Raw genomic sequence first — 22461 nt, forward strand, 5'->3', positions numbered from 1 at the left:
CCCAGTGGCTTTCCGTTTGACACTACCAGAGGGTTCCAGAATGCACCCGGTCTTTCATAGATCGGTGCTAACGCCCTACAAGGCACCTCACAGGTTTCAGGAGCCAGGGACGGCTCCCAGTCCGCTTAGTGACGCACCCAGGACAGGGGGGTCGCCGAGGGCGGGGCCACTCAACGAGGTGACGGAGATTTTGGACTCGAGATGGGGGGAAGAGGGGGTCGAATATCTCATCGCAAGGGAAGGTGCCCCGGCCAGCGCCAACAGCTGGGTGCCGTACTATGCGGTGGAGGAGCACTACCTCAAAGACGAGTTCCACGCACTCTTCCCACACAGGCCCATGCCGGAGGATTATTTTGACGAATATCTTTTCACCCCCACACTCTCAGCCAGTACGTTTCAGGGGTTCTCCTCGGCTGAGGAGACGGTTCCAGAGACTACCTCGCCGGAGGGGTCGGTCTCAGACTTGGGTGCGGAACGCTCTTATTGGTGGGACACTCAACCCGAGGAGGAGTGGCGCAGGGGACTGCTCAGAGGGCCCTGGCACGCAGACTCCCCAGAGGAAATGGGGGAACAAGGGGGCATGGACGGGTTGGGGGAGGATCCTGGGTTCGAGCACGCTGGCAACGAGATGGAAGCGGAGGAGAGCGACATCGATGTACCCGTCACGGACTGGCAGCATGCCAGGGGGAAAGACCGGTATCCGGCATGCACCCCCACAGCATTGGAGCACCCGGAACCCACGCCAGAAGAGAGGGAGGGGGGAAGGGGGGGCTTCGAGGGGGGGATGGATGTCAGGGACTCAGCGGGAGCGCAGGGAGAAGAGATGGAGAGCGAGGGGGAGCAATCCGAGGGCAGCGTAGGAGAATATGACAGCAGCCCGAGAGATTCCATGAGCCTCTCCAGCGAATCGGAAGATTCACAGAAGGGGGCGCCGATGGGCAGGGCAAGGGGCGAGCCAAGGAGGACACCCCAGAAGCAAGGGGCCAGCGGGGACTCCCAAAGCAGCAGTTGGAAATCAGGAAGGGGAGGAGACTCAGACGGGACTTCGCCGGTCTAAGGTCGGGACGTAGAGCTGCACGCTGCGGCTTTAAAATGGAAACTGAATCTCAATAAAGACTTTTTGTACATAACTACAGCCTAGCGTTGGTCCTCTGTGAGCTGGGACCTGGAGGCAGCTCTGACAATTGCTTATACTTAATCTGTTAAACATTTTCTGAAATTGAAACTCTAATGTCAAAAGAAGACTCAGCACAACTAGATTAAGCAGAGTTTATGGAATCATTGAGTAGTAGAGAGAAGCTATTGGGTGACCAAGAGATGGTGGAACCACTCCACACTTACTTTACAGCCCTGTATAGGGAAGTTTTTTATGACTGATGTATTAACCTGAGGATTGCCATTTCTTTAGTTTAATTTTAATTTATTTGAATTTTAATCCATTGATTGCTTGTTTTTATGTATGTTGTGTTATTAATATGATGTAAGCCCAACTCTGGCAGGGGAGGGAGGGGTACAAATAAAAAATAATAAAAATAATAATAATAATAATAATAATAATAATAATAAATCTCCTGTCAGAAGCTGCACAGAGTGGCTGGGGAAACCCAGCCAGATGGGCGGGGTAGAAATAATAAATCATCATCATCATCAAGTAGGGGCAGGAATCACCAAAACAACAAAAAACATGGAAGTTTTCACCCACCAATGGGGATTATTGCAGTAAGAGGTCCCAACACACTTGACTGGTGTAGATTTAAATATGGAGCTTGGCATGCACTTAAGAAACCCGAAATGAAAATTAAGATCCATTGGATCCCGGGACTGCTGCCCTCAATCCCCCAAAGGGTGCTTTTTGCAGACTGCTGAGCATCCCAGAACATAAAATATTTTCCAGTATCTAGCCTCTTTCCACTCTGCCTCGAATCCAAACCTGAAGCTGGAGCTCGGCCATCTTCTCCTGCTCCTCCTGCTCGGACCGCCTTTGCGGCTCCTCTTCCCCTGCCCTCCTCTCGTCTTCCAGTTCCCGGAGGGCCTCTTCCAGCTGGGCCTGCTTCTCAAGGGCTCGCTTGGCGACTTCTTCCTTTCTGATCCTTTTCCAAATAAATCGACAACAGGTCAGATCCTTGCTTTTGCACAGGTAGGATAAAAATCAATGCTTTTTAAAAAAAGACTACTAAAAAAATCAGATTTTTAAAATTTAAATCAGACTTTTAAAAATTTGAATCAATTTTTTTTAAATGTAAATCGAATTTTTAAAATACAATGCTTTTGGAGCAAAAAAATCTTTCCAAAGCTTTTCCCTTTAAGTTACATTCTAGACAACAACCAATTGTCGCTGCTTTTGTGTTGAATATAGCGGCATGGGTAGGCAAACTAAGGCCTGGGGACTGGATCTGGCCCAATCGCCTTCTAAATCTGGCCCATGGACGGTCTGGGAATCAGCATGTTTTTACATGAGTAGAATGTGTGCTTTTATTTAAATTGCATCTCTGGGTTATTTGTGGGGCATAGGAATTCTTTTTTTTTCTTTCCGCCAAAATATAGTCCCCCCCCCCAAGGTCTGAGGGACAGTGGACCGCCCCCCTGCTGAAAAAGTTTGCTGACCCCTGCTATATGGCAATTTAGAGACCTAATAGATCTCTAAAGCCATTTGCAAATCACAAATAGGAGCCGACACAACACAAAACAAAACAAAACAAAACAAAACAAAACAAAACAAAACAAAACATGGTAGCTGTATGTTGGTTTTATTTGTTTTTTATCTTATATTTTGCAAAGGTACATCCAGGTTTTTTCCCCTTTAAATTTTTTGGGGGCTCCCAATAGAGTGGGGCCCTAAGCTGGAGCTTGTTTAGCTTATATGTAAATCCGGCGCTGGCATAGATACATAGATAGATGATTTATAGATAGATGATAGATTAGTGTTATGTATTGAAGTTCTCCCTCTGGCCACCAGGAGTTCCCCTTTAATTTTTTTGGGGGCCCCCAAGAGAGGGGGGCCCTAAGCTGGAGCTTGCTGAACTTATACATAAATCCAGCACTGGGTGTCATTCTGACTTACCACGGCATCTCACCTTAGTCACCTAAACCACAGGTGACCAGAGGCATTGACATTTTCAGACACGCCATTCACAACTTAACAGCAACGGAATGGCAATATGAAAGCAGAATCATTAATATGAAGGAGGGTGTGAATGGCTGCCCCTTATTGATTTACCGCATTTTTTCATGTATAAGACGCCCCAATGTATAAGACTTGGGGCTCTTTTTGGAGCTCAAAATGAAGAAAGAAAGAAAAAGAAAGAAAGAAAGAAAGAAAGAAAGAAAGGTAACATTCTGTGTATAAGACGACCCCCCATTTTAAACCAGGGGGGAAATATAGTCTTATACACAGAAAAATACAGTACCTTTCATACCCAGACAAGATAAAACATTGTTTTTAGATGCTATAACCGTAGCGAGAATATTACTAGCCCAATGATGGAAGCAAGAAGAGATCCCAACGAAAGAAGAGTGGCAAATGAAAGTAATGGATTATGCCAAATTGGCGAAACTGGGAAAATTCGGAACCAGCAGGACCAGAATTTCTTGAAACACTGGAATAAATCTAAGTTGTATTTAAAAGACAATTGTAAACAACTGACATCGCTAGTAGGGTTACAAGAAGCTTTGTAGGTTAGATTATCATTTATTACTTAATGCAATTCACAAACTGTTTTTTAAGATTATGATTTAATTAGTAATATTAATAAGAACAAAATGCATACCAGAGATTGAGTTGGAAAACCATTAGTTGAGGAGGAGGGAAGTTCCAGGATTATCAGCCAAATGTTTCTATATGTAATTTATAGGAAAGCTGTTATGATGGAAAAATTTGAAATACCAATAAAAATTACTATTATAAAAAAATATAAATTAGAGATTAATTTGGAAAACCATTAGTCGAGGAGGAGGGAAGTCCTAGGCTGAAACAGCCAAATGGTTTTATATTTTGTATACAAGACTGATGTTTGGATGGAAAATATTTGGAAAAACTAATAAAAATTATTTTTATATATACAGTACCTTTCTTCCTCTTCTCTTTGAGCTCTCTCCTGGTCTTTGCGCTCCCTCTGCTCCCTTGCAAGACGGCGCTTCTCGGCCAAGATCCTCGCCGCCTCTTCGGCCGTTGTGGTTGCCAGAGTGGTTTTGCTACTTGCATCTGGAAAAAGAAGGGGTCCGAATGAATGGAAACAGTTGTCGGCACAACCGCCTTATCTGCTGAAAAGTGTGCCCTGTATTAAGTCCTGCTTCCTGTCTAGGCTGTGATAGCCAAAGGTTTGTTATATTGTATCAGATGGGATGTTATGTTTGGAAACCATGTGCAAAAACCAATTTTTTTCCTCTCTCTCTCTCTCTCACACACACACGTACCGTATTTTTTGCACCATAACACTCACTTTTTTCCTCCTAGAAAATAAGGGGAAATGTCTGTGCGTGTTATGGAGGGAATGCCTACGGGTGGCATGCCTACGGATTTTCCTCCTCTAAAAACTACGTGCGTGTTATGGTCGGGTGCGTGTTATAGAGCGAAAAATACGGTATGTGTATATGTGTGTGTGCATGTATATGTCGTTTCCTGCTGTGGGAAACGGCTGCCTCCCATGAGATCGGACCCCCGTCGTGCCAGTAATTTAGGGTCAATACATTCGCAGGGAAGCCAAGATGCTCGTTTTCAAGCTATTGTACTACCAACCTTACTTTCCGCTTGTGAAACATGGACCACTTATCAACACCCTCTCCAACTCCTCCAAAGATTTCATCAGAGGCAGGCATGTCCAAGGTTTCGGGGGCCCAATCCGGCCCGCCGGTTGATTTAATCCGGCTACTGTGGCAGTTTATGCCCTGTGGTAAAATCCTAAAAAAAGCTCAGGAACTTCAGTCCTTAAAAAAGCTCAACAACCTTTGGGGTTAAATCCTAAAAAAAAGTTCAACAACTTCAATCCCCCCCAAAAAAGTTCAACAACTTTGGTCAGTCCTCACACATGTTCATCCATAAAGTTTGGTGGGCACCCTGATCAAAGGTGTCTCCGGGAATTTTTAAACATCACTTGGGAAGACAGGCGAACTAATGCCAGTGTACTGAAAGAAGCAAAGATCACCAGTGTGGAAGCAATGTTTTTTCAACATCAACTTTGGACTGGTCATGTTGTTCAGATGCCTGATTCTCATCTTCCAAAGCAACTACTCTATTCCGAATTTAAGAATGGAAAGCATCATGCTGGTGGTCCACAAAAGAGGTTTAAAGTTCTCTAGGCAATTTTTTTTTAAATGTAGCATAAACACCGACAACTGGGAAGCACTGGTTTGCGAGCACTCCAGTTGAGAAAAGCCTTGACCAAAGGTGTCCTGGGCTTTGAAGACACTCAAACTCGGGACACAAGGGAGAAACGGGCAAACAGGAAGGAAGCCTCACCGGGATCTACTCCCACCCGGTGTCCCCGCTGTGGAAGGATGTGTGGATCCAGAATTGGTCCCCACAGCCCCTTACGAACTTACTGTTAAAACCATGTTTATGGAAGACAATCTTACTCAGCTACAAGGGATCGTGAAAGAAAGGAGGAGGAGGAAAAGGAGAAAAAGAAAAAGGAGGAGGAGGAGGAGAAAAAGGAGGAGGGGGAGAAGGAGGAGGAGGAAAAGAAAAAGGAGGAGGAGAAAAAGGAAGAAGATGGAAGAGGAGGAGGAAAAGGTAGAGGAAGAGGAGGAGAAAAAGAAAAAGGAGGAGGAGAAAAAGAAAAAGGAGGAGAAGCAGAAAAAGGAGGAGGAGGAGGAGGAGGAGAAAAAGAAAGAGAAGGAGAAGGAGAAAAAGGAGGAGAAAAAGATTTAAATCTTTTTTTCTTTTTTACAGAAAGGATGCTTGCATCCTCTTCACATTGACAACCAGAGGAAGGTTTCCATTTGGGAAGAATAAATTTTTACAGATCTATCAAAAATGACTCATTTGGTTCTCAAATTGCTACTTAAGCTTCAGGCAGACAAACAGACAGAAGGCTAAACCAGGGTGGATCTGATTTAAATCAAATCAATTTAAATAATGTTTAAATCACGATTTAAATCACTCGTCCGTAAGTCTTGATTTCAATCACTAGTCAGTATGACTTGATTTAAATCTTTTTTCTCCCCCCCACCCTTTTTTACAGAAAGACTCATTATTGCTGGTATCATCTTCATATAGACAACCAGAGGAAGGATTCTTTTTTGGAAGAATAAATTTTCAGAGTGGTTTTTACAGTTATATAAAAAATGACTGATTTGGTTCTACTCTTAGAAATACATAGACAGATAATGATGAAATGATGGTGAATTTTAATAAGTTAGTTTTCTATTTGGACAACTTTTCTGCTGTACTTGATTAGAGGGGGGGAAATAATCATTTCCTTCATAACAATTTAAACAATTCATTTCACTAAAACAATAACATAATAGCAAATGTATCCATTTTGGTTAACTGATGTGGTTAATTTTTTTTTTAAAAAAAGAAAAAACTAAGACTGAGTTTTAGCACACATGAATAACCTTTGGACTATAATGTCACTGAAACAGAAAACTATCCACATTTATTATGCTATTTATAACAAACTTAGTTGGTCTTTAAGGTGCTACTGGACAATTATTTAATTTTTATATATATTTCGACTGTGTCAGACCAACATGGCTACCTACCTGAATCTATGCTATTTTTGTGATAGATAAAGGACAGGGGAAAACTGGGCCAACTTATTTGTAGACCATCATTCCTGTTTATAAAAACCAATAATAATAATAATAATAATGAATTGAAAATCTTTGGAAAGATTTTTCCTCCCGAAGCATTTTAAAAGACATTGGGTAGTGAGCGGGTGCTTCCTGCTGAGACCTTGGCGTACCACCATTAGTCAAACCATGCTGGTCAACATGACCAGTGGTCTAACTCAGTATAACGCAAGCTCATATAGGGACCTAGGAAGCTGCCTTCTACCAAGTCAGACCATTGGACCTATCTAACTACACCAGGGGTCAGCAAACTTTTTCAGCAGGGGGCCAGTCCACTGTCCCTCAGAGCTTGTGGGGGGCCTGACTATATTTTGAAGAAAAGAAAAAGAAAAAAAGAACGAATTCCTATGCCCCCAAATAACCCAGAGATGCATTTTAAATCAAAGCACACATTCTACTCATGTCAAAACACCAGGCAGGCCCCACAAATAACCCAGAGGTGCATTTTAAATAAAAGGACACATTCTACTCATGTAAAAACATGCTGATTCCCAGACAGTCCGCGGACCTTAGTTTGCCTCCCCTTGCTTTTAGGAGCTTGTCTCCATGGCTTCAGAACGATTATAACTATAGGGTATGTAGACTGTTACATTGGACCGACCATCAAGGTCCATTTTCTGCAGGGAATGGAAGTGAGAAGGAAAACTCATTCCAGAACCCCACACCCCCTGCAGCAAAATTTTTATTTTATTCCCTATCTATGTCCTCCATGCCACCCCAACTCCTTCTGGTGTCTTGTAGAGACTTGTAGAGCTTCTAGTTGCTCCTGGGTTCAAAAGTTTCTTGCTCTCAAGTCTGAATAATGCAGAACCTAAGCAGATCAACCCACTGACCCTTATCCTATAGAAAATGTAACACAATATTGCGTATTTTTCCGACTATAAGACACCCCATGTATAAGACGCCCCCTATTTTTGGGGACTCCAAATTAAGAAAATACCCCTCAGCACTACCTGTGTATAAGACGAGCTCTCAATTTTAAATCTAATTTTTTGGTAAAAAAAACCCCCTAGACTTAGACAAGGAAAAAAATGGTACATGTTGGACTATTATCATGGACAGTGCTACTGTTCTAAATTCTCAAGATATTGTTTGGAAGGACCACCAGTGTTTTAATATGCATGGCACTTACTGAGACACGGCTAAAATAAAAGAAGACTGCTCTGTGCATTTGAAGAGACATTTTTAATTGCCAAAGGTCACACACGTACACCACTGGAGACAATTTCTAGCATTGCTTTTGATTTAAAGTGGTATGGCAATAGAAGCATCAAACTGAGGAAAGTAGACATATTAATGTGATGGTGCCAAGCATTCCCCCAAGTCATGTGACGGAGCCTAGTACCTAGGGATTATAAATGCACAAGGCCGCCATGGTCTCTTCCCTGGCTGTTCAAAGCTATAGGTGCATGAAGGGGAAGAGCTGTTCCCTGTCAAGAAATTGTGCCTCCCAGTCAAAGCCTGACAGGGGTCCAAGCACACAAGGCCTGATCTAGAAAGGTTGGGATATCTCGGTCTCTTCAGCCATAGTATTCGGGGCCATTGTGAGGAGAGTGGCTAGGAAGAGGCAATGTGCTAAAGTGGTGCGAGAGATCGGCTAGGTGGGTGTTCAACACCCTGAGCTCCTGGCTGATGTTGTCAACACTGCACCGCATGGTTTGGAAGGTGTGGAGCAATTTCTCCAGAACATAGGGGTCTGTCGCCATAGTCACCGGCTGGTTATTTGGCAACCTCCGACCGATAGTGGAACGGGAGGTATAAATATAACCTGGGCCGATCCTCTGAGGGGATGGGAAATTAAAGCACCGGAGAGGGCTGACAGCCGCCCCATCTCCCTGCCGTGAAGCTTCCAGAGCAAAGTTGCGCAGGAAACCACCCTTAGCTCCCTGGTCTTCCCCGAGATCCCGAGGCGGAGGAAGCATGCTTGGGGAGCAGGTGCCATCCATTAAATCGGTGTGGAAAGGGGTAGTAGGAGAGTCGCCCGAGGAGCGAGAGGGAGCACGAATCCGGGACATTGGATCGTATCCGAAAAGGATCTTCCTTGCGACGGAGGAGGCGGGCTGGAAATCCTGAGGGCAGAAAGGCGAGGCAGCAGGAGACGAGGGGCCGAAGATGGAGGGTGGCAACTCAGGTAGGAAGGTGTAGGAGGCCGGAGGCTCTGCAAAGGAAAACATGCGTGTCTGAAGCCAGGGGCGTATTTGTGCAGAAGGTGAAATATTGTCAAACAGAGGTAGTCGACACATAACATTTAGTGTGCTCTATGTAATAGCGAAGGGGAGGGGAAGACAAACCATTCAGACTTGTACTAGACTAGCAGGGACGTCCAACTCTCAGTAGATTGTGATCTACTCACAGTATAAAAAAACTGGCAGGGATCGACCTGTTGTTGTTGGGCAGGCCAAAATTGTTGAGCTTTTTTTTCAGAAGCAAATGAATGAATAGAATGGAATATATGAATGAATAAAACATGAATGAATGAAACGGAATATATGAATGAATGGAACTGAAGGAGCATTGCGATATGCACAGAATATAATCAAAAGTCGATTATATAAAACACAGTTTAGGGCCCTGAATTTGCAGTCCGATAGTAGAACTTAATCGGATGGTCCACTTTTTGTTGCTAGGAGGCAAAAGTTGTCGAGCTTTTTGGGAAAAGCAACATTATTGAGCTTTTTTTAGGAAGCCAATGTTGTTAGGCTTTTCTTTGGAAGCCAAGTTTGTTGAGTGTTTTTGGGAACGGCAAGGTTGTTCAGCTTTTCTTAGGAACTCACAGTGGTCAAGCTTTTTATTAGGAAGGAAGCAGTAGTTCAGCTTTTTTTATTCTTTTTTTAAAAAATTGGGGACAAGGAGACCAGATACCAGCCAGGAACACCCCGCGATCTACCAGTAGATCATGATCTACCTGTTGGACGTGCCTGATGTAACACTGAGTGTGCTCTACGTAATAGCTAAGGGGCGGGGGAGACAAACGATTAAGATTTGCGCGAAAGGGATTAGTCGTACGACAATCAGCCTAAAGCATTAACCTGGAGGGAAGCCCTCCAGGAGAATCATGCTTCCAATCACGTGCATTTGACATCGAATGTAGCAGCCAAGCAACCCACTCACCTGTGGCTGTTTGTAGAGAGAGATGCCTCCACCAGGTGCCTGGGTCAAACTCCTTTTTCTGCTAAGGTAGCCCCTAAGTCCTTCTCCAGGGAGACAAATGCCCAGGACATCTCATCCGAAATGTCTCTTTTTTGAGAGGTGACAGAGGGTGTGTCCATCCTGCTCAGAAGGGTAGAGGATGTGCTCCTTGCGCACCGGGGCAAGGAGGGGAGATGATTGAGGCATTCATTCCGCATTGTTTTAAGTTTCCCTAGGGGGGACCAAAAGTGACTCTTCGTCCCCTAAGCAACTGCGCATACAATGAAACCAGATTTTCAGGGGAACTTACACCACTCTCTTCCTAAGTCAGAGGTCACAACACCTGAGAAATCCATTTTCCCCCTTCATATTAGTAGAACCACAAACTTCAGAAGTGCCAACTTAACGGTGTTCCAGAGGCATCAGACATGAGAAATAAAGACTTAACTAATATATATTTGTTAATTGATTTTCAAATTGAGCCCCGTTCCAAAATTTTGCAATACAGTCAGAACATTGGTTTTCAACATTGGTATGTCAAAGTTTAAAACTGACCAATTGTCCTTTTGAAAATCTGATGGTGCACCTGATGAAAATCTGATAAACTTATTGAGTTGATGAAAGTGTAAACAACATTAACTTTCAAGGGTACAATACAGTTTGTTTTTGAGGCAAGCGACTACTTGATTCAAAGAGCTAAATTTCATTCACATAAATAGTACATTTTGTACTGCACAAAGTATGTGGACAGAAAGACTACTGTGCTGAAAACACTGGTATGGATGAGTACGAGGTAAGATGTGGTTATGCTTGGGAAGTCAACAAGGGCATAACAGAACCTGGGCCTATTGGGCAAATCAGTATAAATCTGTAAAAGTACAGAATACCGTATTTTCCCGTGTATAAGATGCCCCCATGTATAAGATGACCCCTATTTGTTTGAGCCCCAAATTCAGAAATAAATAATGGCAACATTCTGTGTACAAGACAACCCCCAATTTTGAACTATTTTGGGGGGAAATATAGTCTTATACATGGAAAAATACAGCAAGTTGCTTTAGGATGTTGATGTGAAGACAAGTCTACAGAATGCCATGTGATAAAAACAACACCAAATTACCAATTACTAATTAAAAAAAAAAATCAAAGGGGTAGGTGTGCTCTTTTTGCACGACCAAGTTTAATGTTCAAGACCATTTAAGAAGCAGGGATCGTCTTCTCACTGATTCCTATTTTAAATGATTAGTGGAAAGTAGAGCCCTCGAAGAATGGAATATAGTAAAGGCTGAGAATATTGTATCTAAAGCCCTGAGACTATTGGCTGCCGGCAGAAAGATATGCAGAGACAAGTCAATAAGAAGTCAAACCGTCTTTGTGTTTAATTACTCATTCTGATGAAACAAAAACCATTCATACATCACCTGCTTATGCTTCCTATAGGGACGCGAGTGGCGCTGTGGTCTAAACACCTGAGCCTCTTGGTCTTGCCGATTGGAAGGTTGGCGGTTCGAATCCCTGCAACGGACTGAGCTTCCGTCGCTCTGCCCCAGGTCCTGCCAATCTAGCAGTTCGGAAGTACGCCAGTGCAAGTAGATAATAGGCACCGCTGCGGCGGGAGGGTAAACAGCGTTTCCGTGCACTCTGGTTTCCACCATGCGCCGGAAGCAGTTTAATCTTGCTGGCCACATGACCCAGAAAACTGCCTGTGGACCAACGCCAGCTTCTTCGGCCAGAAAGCGAGAGGAGCGCTGCAACCCCAGAGTTGCCTTGGACTAGACTTAACCGTCCAGGGTCCTTGACCTTTTTACCTACCTCTAAGTCCTATCTCTAGCCCCTATCCCTATCCCCCTAAACCCTATTTATTTTTTATTTTATTTATACCCCGCCTTCCCCGGCCAAGACTTGGCTCAGGGTGGCTAACGTCAAGTATCAAAACAATTGATTAAAATACAACTTAAAAACAGGATTAAAATACAACTTAAAATGCAGCCTCATTTCAGTGGAAGCCCAGATCAAAAACTGTTTGGGGAGAGAAAACGTCAAATCTTCATCAAGGCCAACTATCCAGACTGGTCCTACGTGGGCCAGAAAAAAGCCAGGGAAGTCCCAAATAGGGGTTCCATCACAGAAGGAGAAAGGATAGAGGGGAAGTGGATCAGGCTGATTCCAAGCCAAAGGCCAGGTGGAAGAACTCTGTCTTACAGGCCCAGCGGAAAGAAATCAGATCCCGCAGGGCCCTGGTCTCATGAGGCAGAGCGTTCCACTAGGCTGGAGCCAGAGTTGAAAAGGCCCTGGCTCTGGTTGAGGCTAATCTAACTTCCTTAGTGTCAGGGAAGAGTTAGAGTTAGGAGTTTCCAGTTTCCCAGAGGGAGAATGTTTTCCCCAAGGGGCAGGGGAGGAGAGCAGTGAATCTAGTAGAAGGGAGCAAGAGGAACAACAGGGAGGGACCGGCTGTTCCCAGGAAAGGCAAGGCTTAAGTTCTAGCTCAGATTCGGAGGAGGGGAGATACAGGCTAGCTCTAGCCAGGAGAGTAGAAAAAAGAGCGGGAAAACAAAGGGAAGGGCGCCTTCGCCATTTTGAGAGTGGCTGGTCATGGAGAAGCAGAGCTCAGAAGGTAGCTGAAAGAAGTGACTCTGAGGAATAATATTTAAGAACCGTTTATAAGATTGTTTTGTTAATACACAATAAAAAGTTTTATAAAAGAACAAGAAGCGTTTGTGTGGTGATCTGAAGAGGACAACGACCAGGCCTGACACTTAGGGCCCGGGACCTCTAGAGTATTGCTATTTATGGACCTTAAGGTTCTCCGCGGGACATACCAGGAGAGACGATCCCGTAGGCATGAGGGTCCTATGAGCGCCGCAACCCCATAGTTGCCTTGGACTGGAGTTAACTCTCCAGGGGTCCTTGACATTTTTACCTATCCCTAACCCCTATCCCTATCTCTAGCCCCTGTCCCTAACCCCTATGAGCACCGCAACCCTAGTCACCTTGGACTGGACTGAACAGCACAGGGGTCCTGTACCTTCGCCTTATGCTTCCTATGTGAAAACTATTAAGAAACTGCGCTGATTTTGTTCACTGACTAGAATTGCTGAGAAAATAAATGTCAACATAATGCATAAATCAACAGCATTATACATGTTTGACCACATTTAGTCATGGGACATTCCTGAAAGCTCATCTGTAACAGCAGATAAATGCATCATCCTCCAAAGGCTCTGGCAACCATTATTTCCATTTTATACTGACTTGTTTTTAAGAGGCGATTTAATTATTGTTTGATTTTATATCAGAGTTTATATTTGATGTTAGCCGCCCTGAGCCCGGTCTCGGCTGGGGAGGGAGGGATACAAATAAAAGTTTATTATTATTATTATTATTATTATTACTCTTTCCAGTGAGGAAAACCTTTGAGCTAGACCCAGGAAGGGGAGAAGGGTGGATCAACAGGCGAGCGGATCACCTTTCGCACAGGTTCTCTTACCTTCTTTGGTCTTCGGAGCAGCTGCCGCCAGTTCTCTCTCTGAGGAGGGGTGCAACATGGCCGCCGGGCCAGGATCCTGACCCTCGGGATCCTCCAACCTCTCCTTTGGTCGGCACACTGGGTCACTTTGCTTTTTGGCAACGTTAAGGACGTTCGGGGTGATGGACGGGCGCTGAATTGGTGCTGGTTTGGAGACCAAAACAGGAGATGGTGGCCACTGTCTTTTGGGTGAACTTGGATGAGACTTTTGTCTGATGAGAAAAAGGGATCGATCAGAGAACTGCACGGCACAGAAACATGTATAGCTACCATATTTTCCCGTGCATAAGACGACCCTTATTTTTTGAGCCCAAAATGAAGAAATAAATAATGGCAACATTCCATGTATAAGGCAAACCCCAATTTTAAACTTACAAAATGGGGGGGGGGGGGGATACAGTCTTATACATGGAAAACTACAGTGTATTCTGGGGCAGGCAACTCCTTAGCTCCTAATTCTTTAGTCCAGATAGGAAGGTCTACTACCCCTTACAGCACTTTTTTTACAACAGTGAAATAGAAAAGGGAAATTTGCTCAGAAATCTTTACTCACTGAAATTATAAGGATCAACAGAGCTTAGAAAATTACTGTATATTTCAATAGCCTTAAGAACTACTTAGCAAGGGAAATCATACCTAAACTGGGAGCTGGGGGCCCTGTAATACAGTAGTTCGGCTGCTTCCTCCTGGGCCGTGTCCAGAAAGTGGGGGGGGACCCCTGGGCTCTCACTTGTGGGGTACCTCTTCCCCCATGCTTTTAAACATCTATATGAAGCTTCTGGGAGAGATCATCAGGGGGGTTGGGCTGGGCTGGGGGTTCATCAGTATGCGGATGATACCCAGCACTACCTCTCTTTTAAATCAGAACCAGTGAAGGCGGTGAAGGTCCTGTGTGAGTGTCCGAGACAGTTGGAGGATGGATGGCGGCTAACAGATTGAAGTTGAATCCTGGCAAGACAGAAGTAATGTACTGGGGGGGAAAGGGGACCAGCTGCGCAGCCTGGGGGTGATCTTGGACCCATGGAGGTGCATGTCCATTCTGTTTCCAGGGCAGCTCCATCTGGTACGCAGGATAAGACCCCACTTGCCCGCAGACTGTCTTGCCACAGTGCAGCATGCTCTGGTTATCTCTCACTTGGAATCCTGCCATGTGTTCTACGTGGGGCTACCTTTGAATGTGACCCGGAAACTGCAATTAATCCAGAATGCGGCAGCCAGACTGGGAACTGGGAGGGGCCGCTGAGACCACATAACACTGGTGCTGAAAGACCTGCATTGGCTCCCAGTACATTTCTGAGCACAATTCAAAGTACTGGTGCTGACCTTGAAACCCCTCAACTGCCTCAGCCCAGTAGACCTGAAGGAACGCCTCCATCCCAGACGCCAGGGTCCCTCTCCCTAGGGCCTTCTGGCGGTTCCCTCCCTGCGAGAAGCGAGGTTACAGGGATGCAGGCAGAGGGCCTTCTCAGCGGTGGCACCTGCCCTGTGGAATGCCCTCCCATCAGATGTAAAAAAATTAAACAACTATCAGACATTTAGAAGACATCTGAAGGAAGCTCTGTTTTAGGGAAGCTTTTAATATTTGATGAATTAATGTATTTTAATCTTTTGCTGGAAGCTGCCCAGATGGGCGGGGTATAAATATATATATATATATATTATTATTAAATTTTCATTTGGATTTCATACTAGCACATGCAAGAAGCTAAAGGAAGATTATGGGCTGAATCTGACCCCACTGAGTTTGACAGGAAGGCTTACAAACCAAGGTGTCAACCCATCCCCACTTCCTCAGTTCTGCCAGCTCTCGTCCATAACAACATAGCATTTCTGCTCACGTAAAGGTAAAGGTAAAGGACCCCTGACAGTTAAGTCCAGTTGCAGATGACTCTGGGGTTGCAGAACTCATCTCGCTTTACTCGCCGAGGGAGCAAACATTTGTCTGCAGATATTTTTTCCAGGTCATGTGGCCAGCGGCTTCCAACAAAATATTAAAATACAATTATTCATCCAATATCAAAAGCTTCCCTAAACAGGGCTGCCTTCAGATGTCTTCTGAATGTCATATAGTTGTTTATTTCCTTAACATCTGACGGGAGGGCATTTCGCAGGGCGGGCACCACCACCGAGAAGGCCCTCTGCTGCTTCCCTGTAACTTGGCTTCTTACAGGGAGGAAACCACCAGAAGGCCCTTGGGAGAGGAACCCCGGCGTCTGGGATGGAGGCGCTCCTTCAGGTCTACTGGGCTGAGGCAGTTGAGGGCTTTCAAGGTCAGCACCAACACTTTGAATTGGGCTCAGAAACGTCCTGGGAGTTCAAACGGAATTGTCCCTTTGTTGATGAAGAGGAGAACAACCAAGGGGGGCAGGGAGGACCAAGCTGGTTTTACTCTAGAGTAAGATTCATGAAGAGGAGATGAATAGAAACCTGATTGCGGCTGGAGACGGAGCGCGTTTACCCACGTTGGCAGGAGAGGGAGACCGCCTGAGACCGGGCAAAGATGGTGACGGAGCGCGTCTACCAGTAGACGAGGGCTGCTTTGCGGGCTCCGATTTCTGCGGGAATAACAGACACATACTGGTAAGCTGCCGCTTTCTAAAAGGCAATCAGGACATAAGGAAATGAGAAAAGCAACAAGCAATTTGTATTGTAAAATTATCCAATAATAATAATAATAATAATAATAATAATAATATAAAATAAAACAACAACAACCTAGAAAGCTTATACTTAGCTGGTCTTTAAAGTGCTACTGGAATTATTTTTTTAAAAAAAATTGGGGAAAGATTCTTTTAAAGACTGTCTTAAGACAAAATACTTAATTCTCTTAAGGGAGTTCTTTTTGGATCATCTTTTAATAAAAATAAAAATATCTTTCATCTTATTATTAACAACAACAACAACATATTATTTATACCCTGCCCATCTAGCTGGGCTTCCCCAGCCATCCTGGGTCACTTCCAGCAGAATATTAAAATACAATGACAATTCGGACAATTCCGCAGCTGAATACAGGATATGTGAAGCTGCTTTAGGTGTTCTGAGCTCCGGCCAAAGGACCTACCTGATCTCCCAAAGACATGGCACAGAAGGATTTCTAAGTTAAATTCATAGATGATGACAGTATTGGACTTCAAATACGCTACCTGAAAGACAAACTGCCCTTAGGAGCCTCCCAAAGTGGCTGGGGAAACCCAGACAGGTGGGTGGAGGGGTAAATCATCATCATCATTATTTTAAAAAATTGTCCTGGAGCACCTTAGAGACCAACTCCAAGGTGCTACAGGACAATTTTTTAGTTGTTTTATTAATTTCTACTGCGTCAGACCAACACAGGTACATCATTATTATTACTATTATTATTATTATTATTATTATTATTATTATGGTACCTCTACTTACGTGCACCTCTGGTTACGTATTCTTTGGGATACGCATGCAGCAAACCCGGAAGTATTTTTCTGCGTTTCGCCACGCATGACTGCGCAGAAGCGCTCTACCGCGCCGCACGCCTGCACAGAACAAGCACCTCTGGTTGTGGAAACCTCGGGATCCGACCGGAGCTCCAGAACACATCCCATCCGCAACCGGAGGTACCACTGTGGTGGTGTTGTTGTTGTTATAATATAAGGCTCTCCCTCCAGCCTGTAAGAACTTTCTTGTTAAATATATTAGCTCTTCAGTTTGAACAGATATTAGTAACTGAAAAAGACCGAATAAACCAACACAAAAATATAAGATTCAGGTAGGTAGCTGTGTTGGCCTGACGCAGTAAAAAAAATAAATAAATAAAAATTGTCCAGTGGCACCTTAGAGACCAACTCAGTTTGTTCTGGGTCTAAGCTTTACGTGGGCATGTGCCCTTCTTCCGATACACAGAAACCAAAGTCTGTATAAGAACTAGCATGAAAGAGGTCTCCCAGCGTTCTCACAGGCCCATATAAGAGCAGCGCAAACAGTTGGGCCTGACGAGCGTTTACTGTTCCCAACCCTAATCCTGCGGAAAGCCATCTAATTGGATTTGAATTTGATCCTGACTTGTTTTCAGGAGGTACTGTATTTTTTGCTCTATAAGATGCACGAGACCATAAGACGCACCTAGTTTTTGGAGGAGGAAAACAAGAAAAAAAAAGATTCTGAATTTCAGAAGCCAGAACAACAAGAGGGATCGCTGCGCAGCGATCCCTCTTGCTGTTCTGGCTTCTGGGATAGCTACACAGCCTGCATTCGCTCCATAAGATGCACACACATTTCCTCTTACTTTTTAGGAAGGAAAAAGTGAGTCTTATAGAGCAAAAAATACAGTAATTTCATTATTGCTTGATTTTATACCAGTGTTACCTATTTGGTGTTAGCCTCCTTGAGCCCAGTTTCGGACAGGGAGGGCGGGATACAAATAAAAGTTTATTATTTATTATTATTATTAACCAGATCCTGATAGATAGTGGGAGGGTGGGGCGAGGTTTTTCTCCAAAGGGTAGTAGGACTCAGTGGGTATGGTCAACCTGTGGGAGACTGTGAACGACTGCAATTAGTCCGAAAGGAAAAAGCAAGGGAGAGTATGCAGATGATCAAAAACAGCCGAAAATAAATAAAAAAAATGGTCCAGTATGACCTTAGAGACCAACGAAGTTTGTTCTGGGTATAAGCCACAGGTTGGGAATGCATGGTATAAGCTTTTGTGTGCATGCACACTTCTTCAGATACACTGAAAGAGAAGTCACCAGACCATGATATATAGTGGGAGGGTGGGGTAGGGTATTTCTCAGAAGGATAGTATGAGATGGGTGATTTTATGGTTCCAAAATGGAAACCTTCCTCTGCTTGTCCATATTGACTACAAGTATTAATCATGGAGGTGCAGGTCTGTAATCCTTTTTTATGGAAAGGTTCAGCCTTTCTGGCATCCTCTCAGTATGGATAAGCAGAGGAAGGTTTTTGTTTTGGAACCATAAAATCCCTTTTTTTCCAGAAAGGTTCGACCTTGCTGGCATTCTTTTAATATGGACACACAGAGGAAGGTTTCCATTTTGGAACCATAAAATCACCCATCTCCTACTACCCTTCCAAGAGAAAACCCCGCCCCACCCTCCCACTATATATAAGGGTCTGGGGGCTTCCGTTTCCGTGTATCTGAAGAAATTTGCCTGCACACAAAAGCTTCAACCCATAGCAAACTGAGTAGGTCTCTAAGGCGCTGCTGGACAATTTTGTTATTTTTTTACAAAAATAGAAAAGAAGGTTCAGAAACAGGACTATACTATTAAGAGTATCTGGGACATCTTCCTTAAAACTGCGGTGAGAGAAGCACTGTTATTGCCCTATCAAAAGATCCATCAGCTTTGAGGAAGCCATTGGTATTTTTATTGAACCAACAACCCGCCTGCGGTCATCGACCCAAATGCCACCGACCCACCTGCGCCATTTCTGGCGAAACGTTTCCCGACGGAGAGCCGGCCGCCTTCAGTCGGTCTGTGCTGCGGCTGCGCATGGGCACTTTGGGTGCGTGGGCCGGGGAACTGACAGCACTGCCGGGAGCTGAACGGGGACAGAGGAGATACTCTATAAAGTTGGGAATTTGGCAGGGCAAACAGATCGCAGAGGGGAAAAGCAGGTGGGGAAAGAGGACAAAGAGAGAAGGAGAGACTCTCAACTCCGGCCCTCCAGATGCTTGGGACTAAAATGCCCATCATCCCTGACCACTGGTCCTGTTAGCTAGGGATGATGGGAGTTGTAGTCCCCAAACAGCTGGAGGGGGCCAAGTTTGGCCACCACTTAGTTAAGAGCAGGCATGGCCAAACTTGGCCCTCCAGATGCTTGGGACTACAATTCCCATCATCCCTTGCTAACAGGATGAGTGGTCAGGGACGATGGGAATTGTAGTCCCAAACATCTGGAGGGCCGGAGTTTGCTTATGCCTGCTCTAAACTGTGTTTTATAACATTGACTTTATTTTGCTCTGTGTATATTGTCATGTTCCTTCGGTGCTACATCTTATGGCTGACGCAAATAAAGGTTTCATTCATTCATTCATTCAAGAGATCCGGGAGACAGACCGCCACCATTTGAAGCACACAAACCACAAGAGGGAAAAGAAGAGGGAAAAGAAAACAGAAGGAACAGGCCATTAAAATGAAATGCTTTCCCCACACAAGCAACAGCGAAAAATGTTTTTTGTTCTAGGTTACTTGTCCATGAGGAAGGCAGCCATCGTAATTCATCACGACTGTTAAATTAGGATTCTTTCATATATCTTTTATGAGAAGCTACCGTACCTTTCCGTGTATAAGACTAGGTGTTTATTGCTGGTATAATCTTAATATTTACAACCAGATGAAGGTTTCATTTTTGGAAGAATAAATTTTCAGAGTAGTATTTACAGTTATATGAAAAATGACTGATTTGGTTCTACTCTTAGAAATACATTGATAATGATGAAATGATGGTGAGAGTTAATAAGTTTAACGCTTTCTATTTGGAGAACTTTTCTGCTGTACTTGATTGGAAGGAGAAAAATAATCATTTCCTTCATAACAATTTAAACCATTTATTTCACTAAAGCAGTAACATGATAGCATAGGTATCCATGTTTGTTAACTGATGTGGTTAAACTTGTTTTATTGTTTTTAAGACTGAGTTTTAGCACACATGAAAATCTTAAAACAAATCCTTCTTTCCTGATGAACAGCCTTTGGACTATAATGTAACTCAAATAGAAAATCTTTAGTAAGGTTATATGCTCCAAAAGCCTTTCATTTAAAAAATCTGATTTAAATCAAAATAATCCGATTCAAATAAAAAAAAAGATTTTATTTATTTATTTTTAAAAATCATTGATTTTTATCCACCCTGGTTAAGAAAACAACATAGCAGCTGTGTTTGAAATGCAATGTGGTGGGGGGAAAGGGGTATAAGGGAAGGCATTCCAGCTTCTTATGGAAGCAAAAGGAATTCGGGCAAAATCTGCTGCCATGCAGGCATGTGATTTGTACCTCCCTGGCACACAGACCCAATATGGTTCCCACAAGGGATTTTCACCAGTGTCCCAGAAAGAAGACAGATTTTCAAATTTCCAGCAGCAGGTCTAGCTGCAGTACAGTGGTCCCTTGATTCTCAAATGCCTCAGTTCTCAACTGCCAAAACCCGGTAGGAAGCGTTCTGGTTTCCGGACGTTTTTCGGAAGCCGAAGGTCCGACATAGCTGTCAGCGATTATTTCTGGGGCGCCTGCACCAATGAGAAGCCACGCCTTGGTTTTTGAACATTTGGACTTCTGGAATGGGTGAAGTTTAGCGTATTGTTTTTGCTCTTCTTTTGGCATTTTTGTTTTTTTTAAAGGCTTTTTCAGTTGATTTGTTTTTGTGACTGTGTGAACCTAGTTCAGCTCCTGATGGACTGATTGTGTGACTGCAGAAATGGATAAAAGCCCCCCCATCCAAACAATGACTTTAGCTACGGATGGATGGATTGTTTTGGAACAGACTTCCAGAACGCTTTAAGTTTGAGAACCAAGGTTTAGGGAAGTTTTTAATGTTTAATGCTGTTTAATGTGTTTTTAATACTTGGTTGGGAGGAACCCAGGGTGGCTGGGGAAACCCAGCCAGATGGGCGGGGTATAAATAAATAAATAAATAAATAAATAGGTACCACTGTACTCAACTTGGCTTGTGACAGCCCGGTTCCATGATGGCAGGTGCACAGGCAAATCCCACTCGCCATTGCAGTAGCATGTGTCACACTGGGCCTGGAGAGGTTGCTGTGCTAATACAGTGGTCCCTTGGTTTTCAAACTGAATCTGTTCCGGAAATCGGTTCCAAAACAAAAGTGTTCGAAAACCAAGGCGCTCTTTCCCATAGAGAGGCATGAAAAACAAATTAACATGTTCCAGGCTTTGAAAAACAACCCCTAAAAACAGCCATTTCACATGAATTTTGCCATCTAACAGGACCACTGAATCATCAAATGAAAGCAGTAAGCAATGTACTGTACTATTAAAGGAAATAAAACAGCATGGTAGGTGATAAAAATTAAAATTACTGTACTTTTCTGTGTGTAAGACTAGGGTTTATTTATTTGAAAATTCATGCAAAAATGGGGGGTTGTCCTATACACGGATACAATCTCCCCCCATTTTCTTAATTTGGAGTCCCCCAAAATAGGGGGTGTCTTATACACAGAAAAATATAGTAATTTTCTTCTGACCTGCACTGACGATAGTCATTGTTTGGATGGGGGGCTTTGATCCATTTCCGCAGTCACACAATCCATGCATCCATCCATCCGTAGCTAAAGTCACTGTTTGGATGGGGGGCTTCTATCTATTTCCACAGTCACACAATCAATCCATCAGTAGCTGAACTGGGCTCCACACGGTCACAAAAACAAATCAACCGAAAAAGCATCAAAGCCAAATAAAGAGCAAAAAAAAAAGTGCCAAACTTCATCCGTTCCAAAAGTCCATTTGACTTTCCAAAATGTTCAAAAACCGAGGCGCGGCTTCCGATTGGCGCAGGCGCCCCAGAGTAGCCGACAGCCGAACTTGATGTTCGGCTTCTGAAAAATGTTCGAAAACCAGAACACTTCCTTCTGGGTTTTCAGTGTTTGGGAAACAAGGTGTTTGAGAACCAAGGTACCACAGTATGTCCCATGTTCTGCAAAGTGGGCTGGATGTGAGTGCATCCAAAGACACAGGGATGAATTTTGTCTACCCAGGCTAAGACTCCCAGTCTGCTATCCTGCGTACGCGGAGAAAGTCTGCCCTTCCATTCTGCCCTGAAGAGGAACAGCTGTCAAACCTGGACTTCCACAGCATGTCCTTCCTCGTTATAGATTATACCCCCAAATTCTCATGTCCTCACACAGTCCTACCACATAGGCTTGAAAGTACCCTCCCCGTTTTTAACATCTCCGACAAACGTTTGAGTTTTTTTTAGACTAGGCACCCCCAAACCTGGCCTTCCAGCTGTTTTGGGACTACAATTTCCATCATCCCTGACCACTGGTCCTGTGAGCTAGG

At 44.0% G+C, this 22461-nt stretch overlaps 1 protein-coding gene across 7 annotated transcripts in view; it reads right to left on the reverse strand.

Annotated features, from left to right (window-relative positions):
* The window catches only part of MAP7D3 (MAP7 domain containing 3), a 95707-nt gene that overhangs the window by 39992 nt on the left and 33254 nt on the right, over positions 1–22461 (reverse strand). For 6 of the 7 annotated variants that reach the window (XM_079962754.1, XM_079962755.1, XM_079962752.1 and 3 more), the window contains 5 exons: positions 18864–18985; positions 15875–16002; positions 13409–13659; positions 4066–4201; positions 1931–2090 (listed from right to left, as the gene is read on the reverse strand). In XM_079962754.1, the coding sequence (XP_079818880.1) occupies positions 1931–2090; positions 4066–4201; positions 13409–13659; positions 15875–16002; positions 18864–18985 (797 nt within the window). Of the gene's footprint in view, positions 1–1930; positions 2091–4065; positions 4202–7958; positions 8951–13408; positions 13660–15874; positions 16003–18863; positions 18986–22461 lie in introns of those variants that run through there. The other variant, XM_079962758.1, reaches the window with a different exon arrangement.

Source organism: Podarcis cretensis (assembly GCF_951804945.1).
Source record: "Podarcis cretensis genome assembly, chromosome: Z".
Classification (NCBI taxonomy): Eukaryota; Metazoa; Chordata; class Lepidosauria; order Squamata; family Lacertidae; genus Podarcis; species Podarcis cretensis.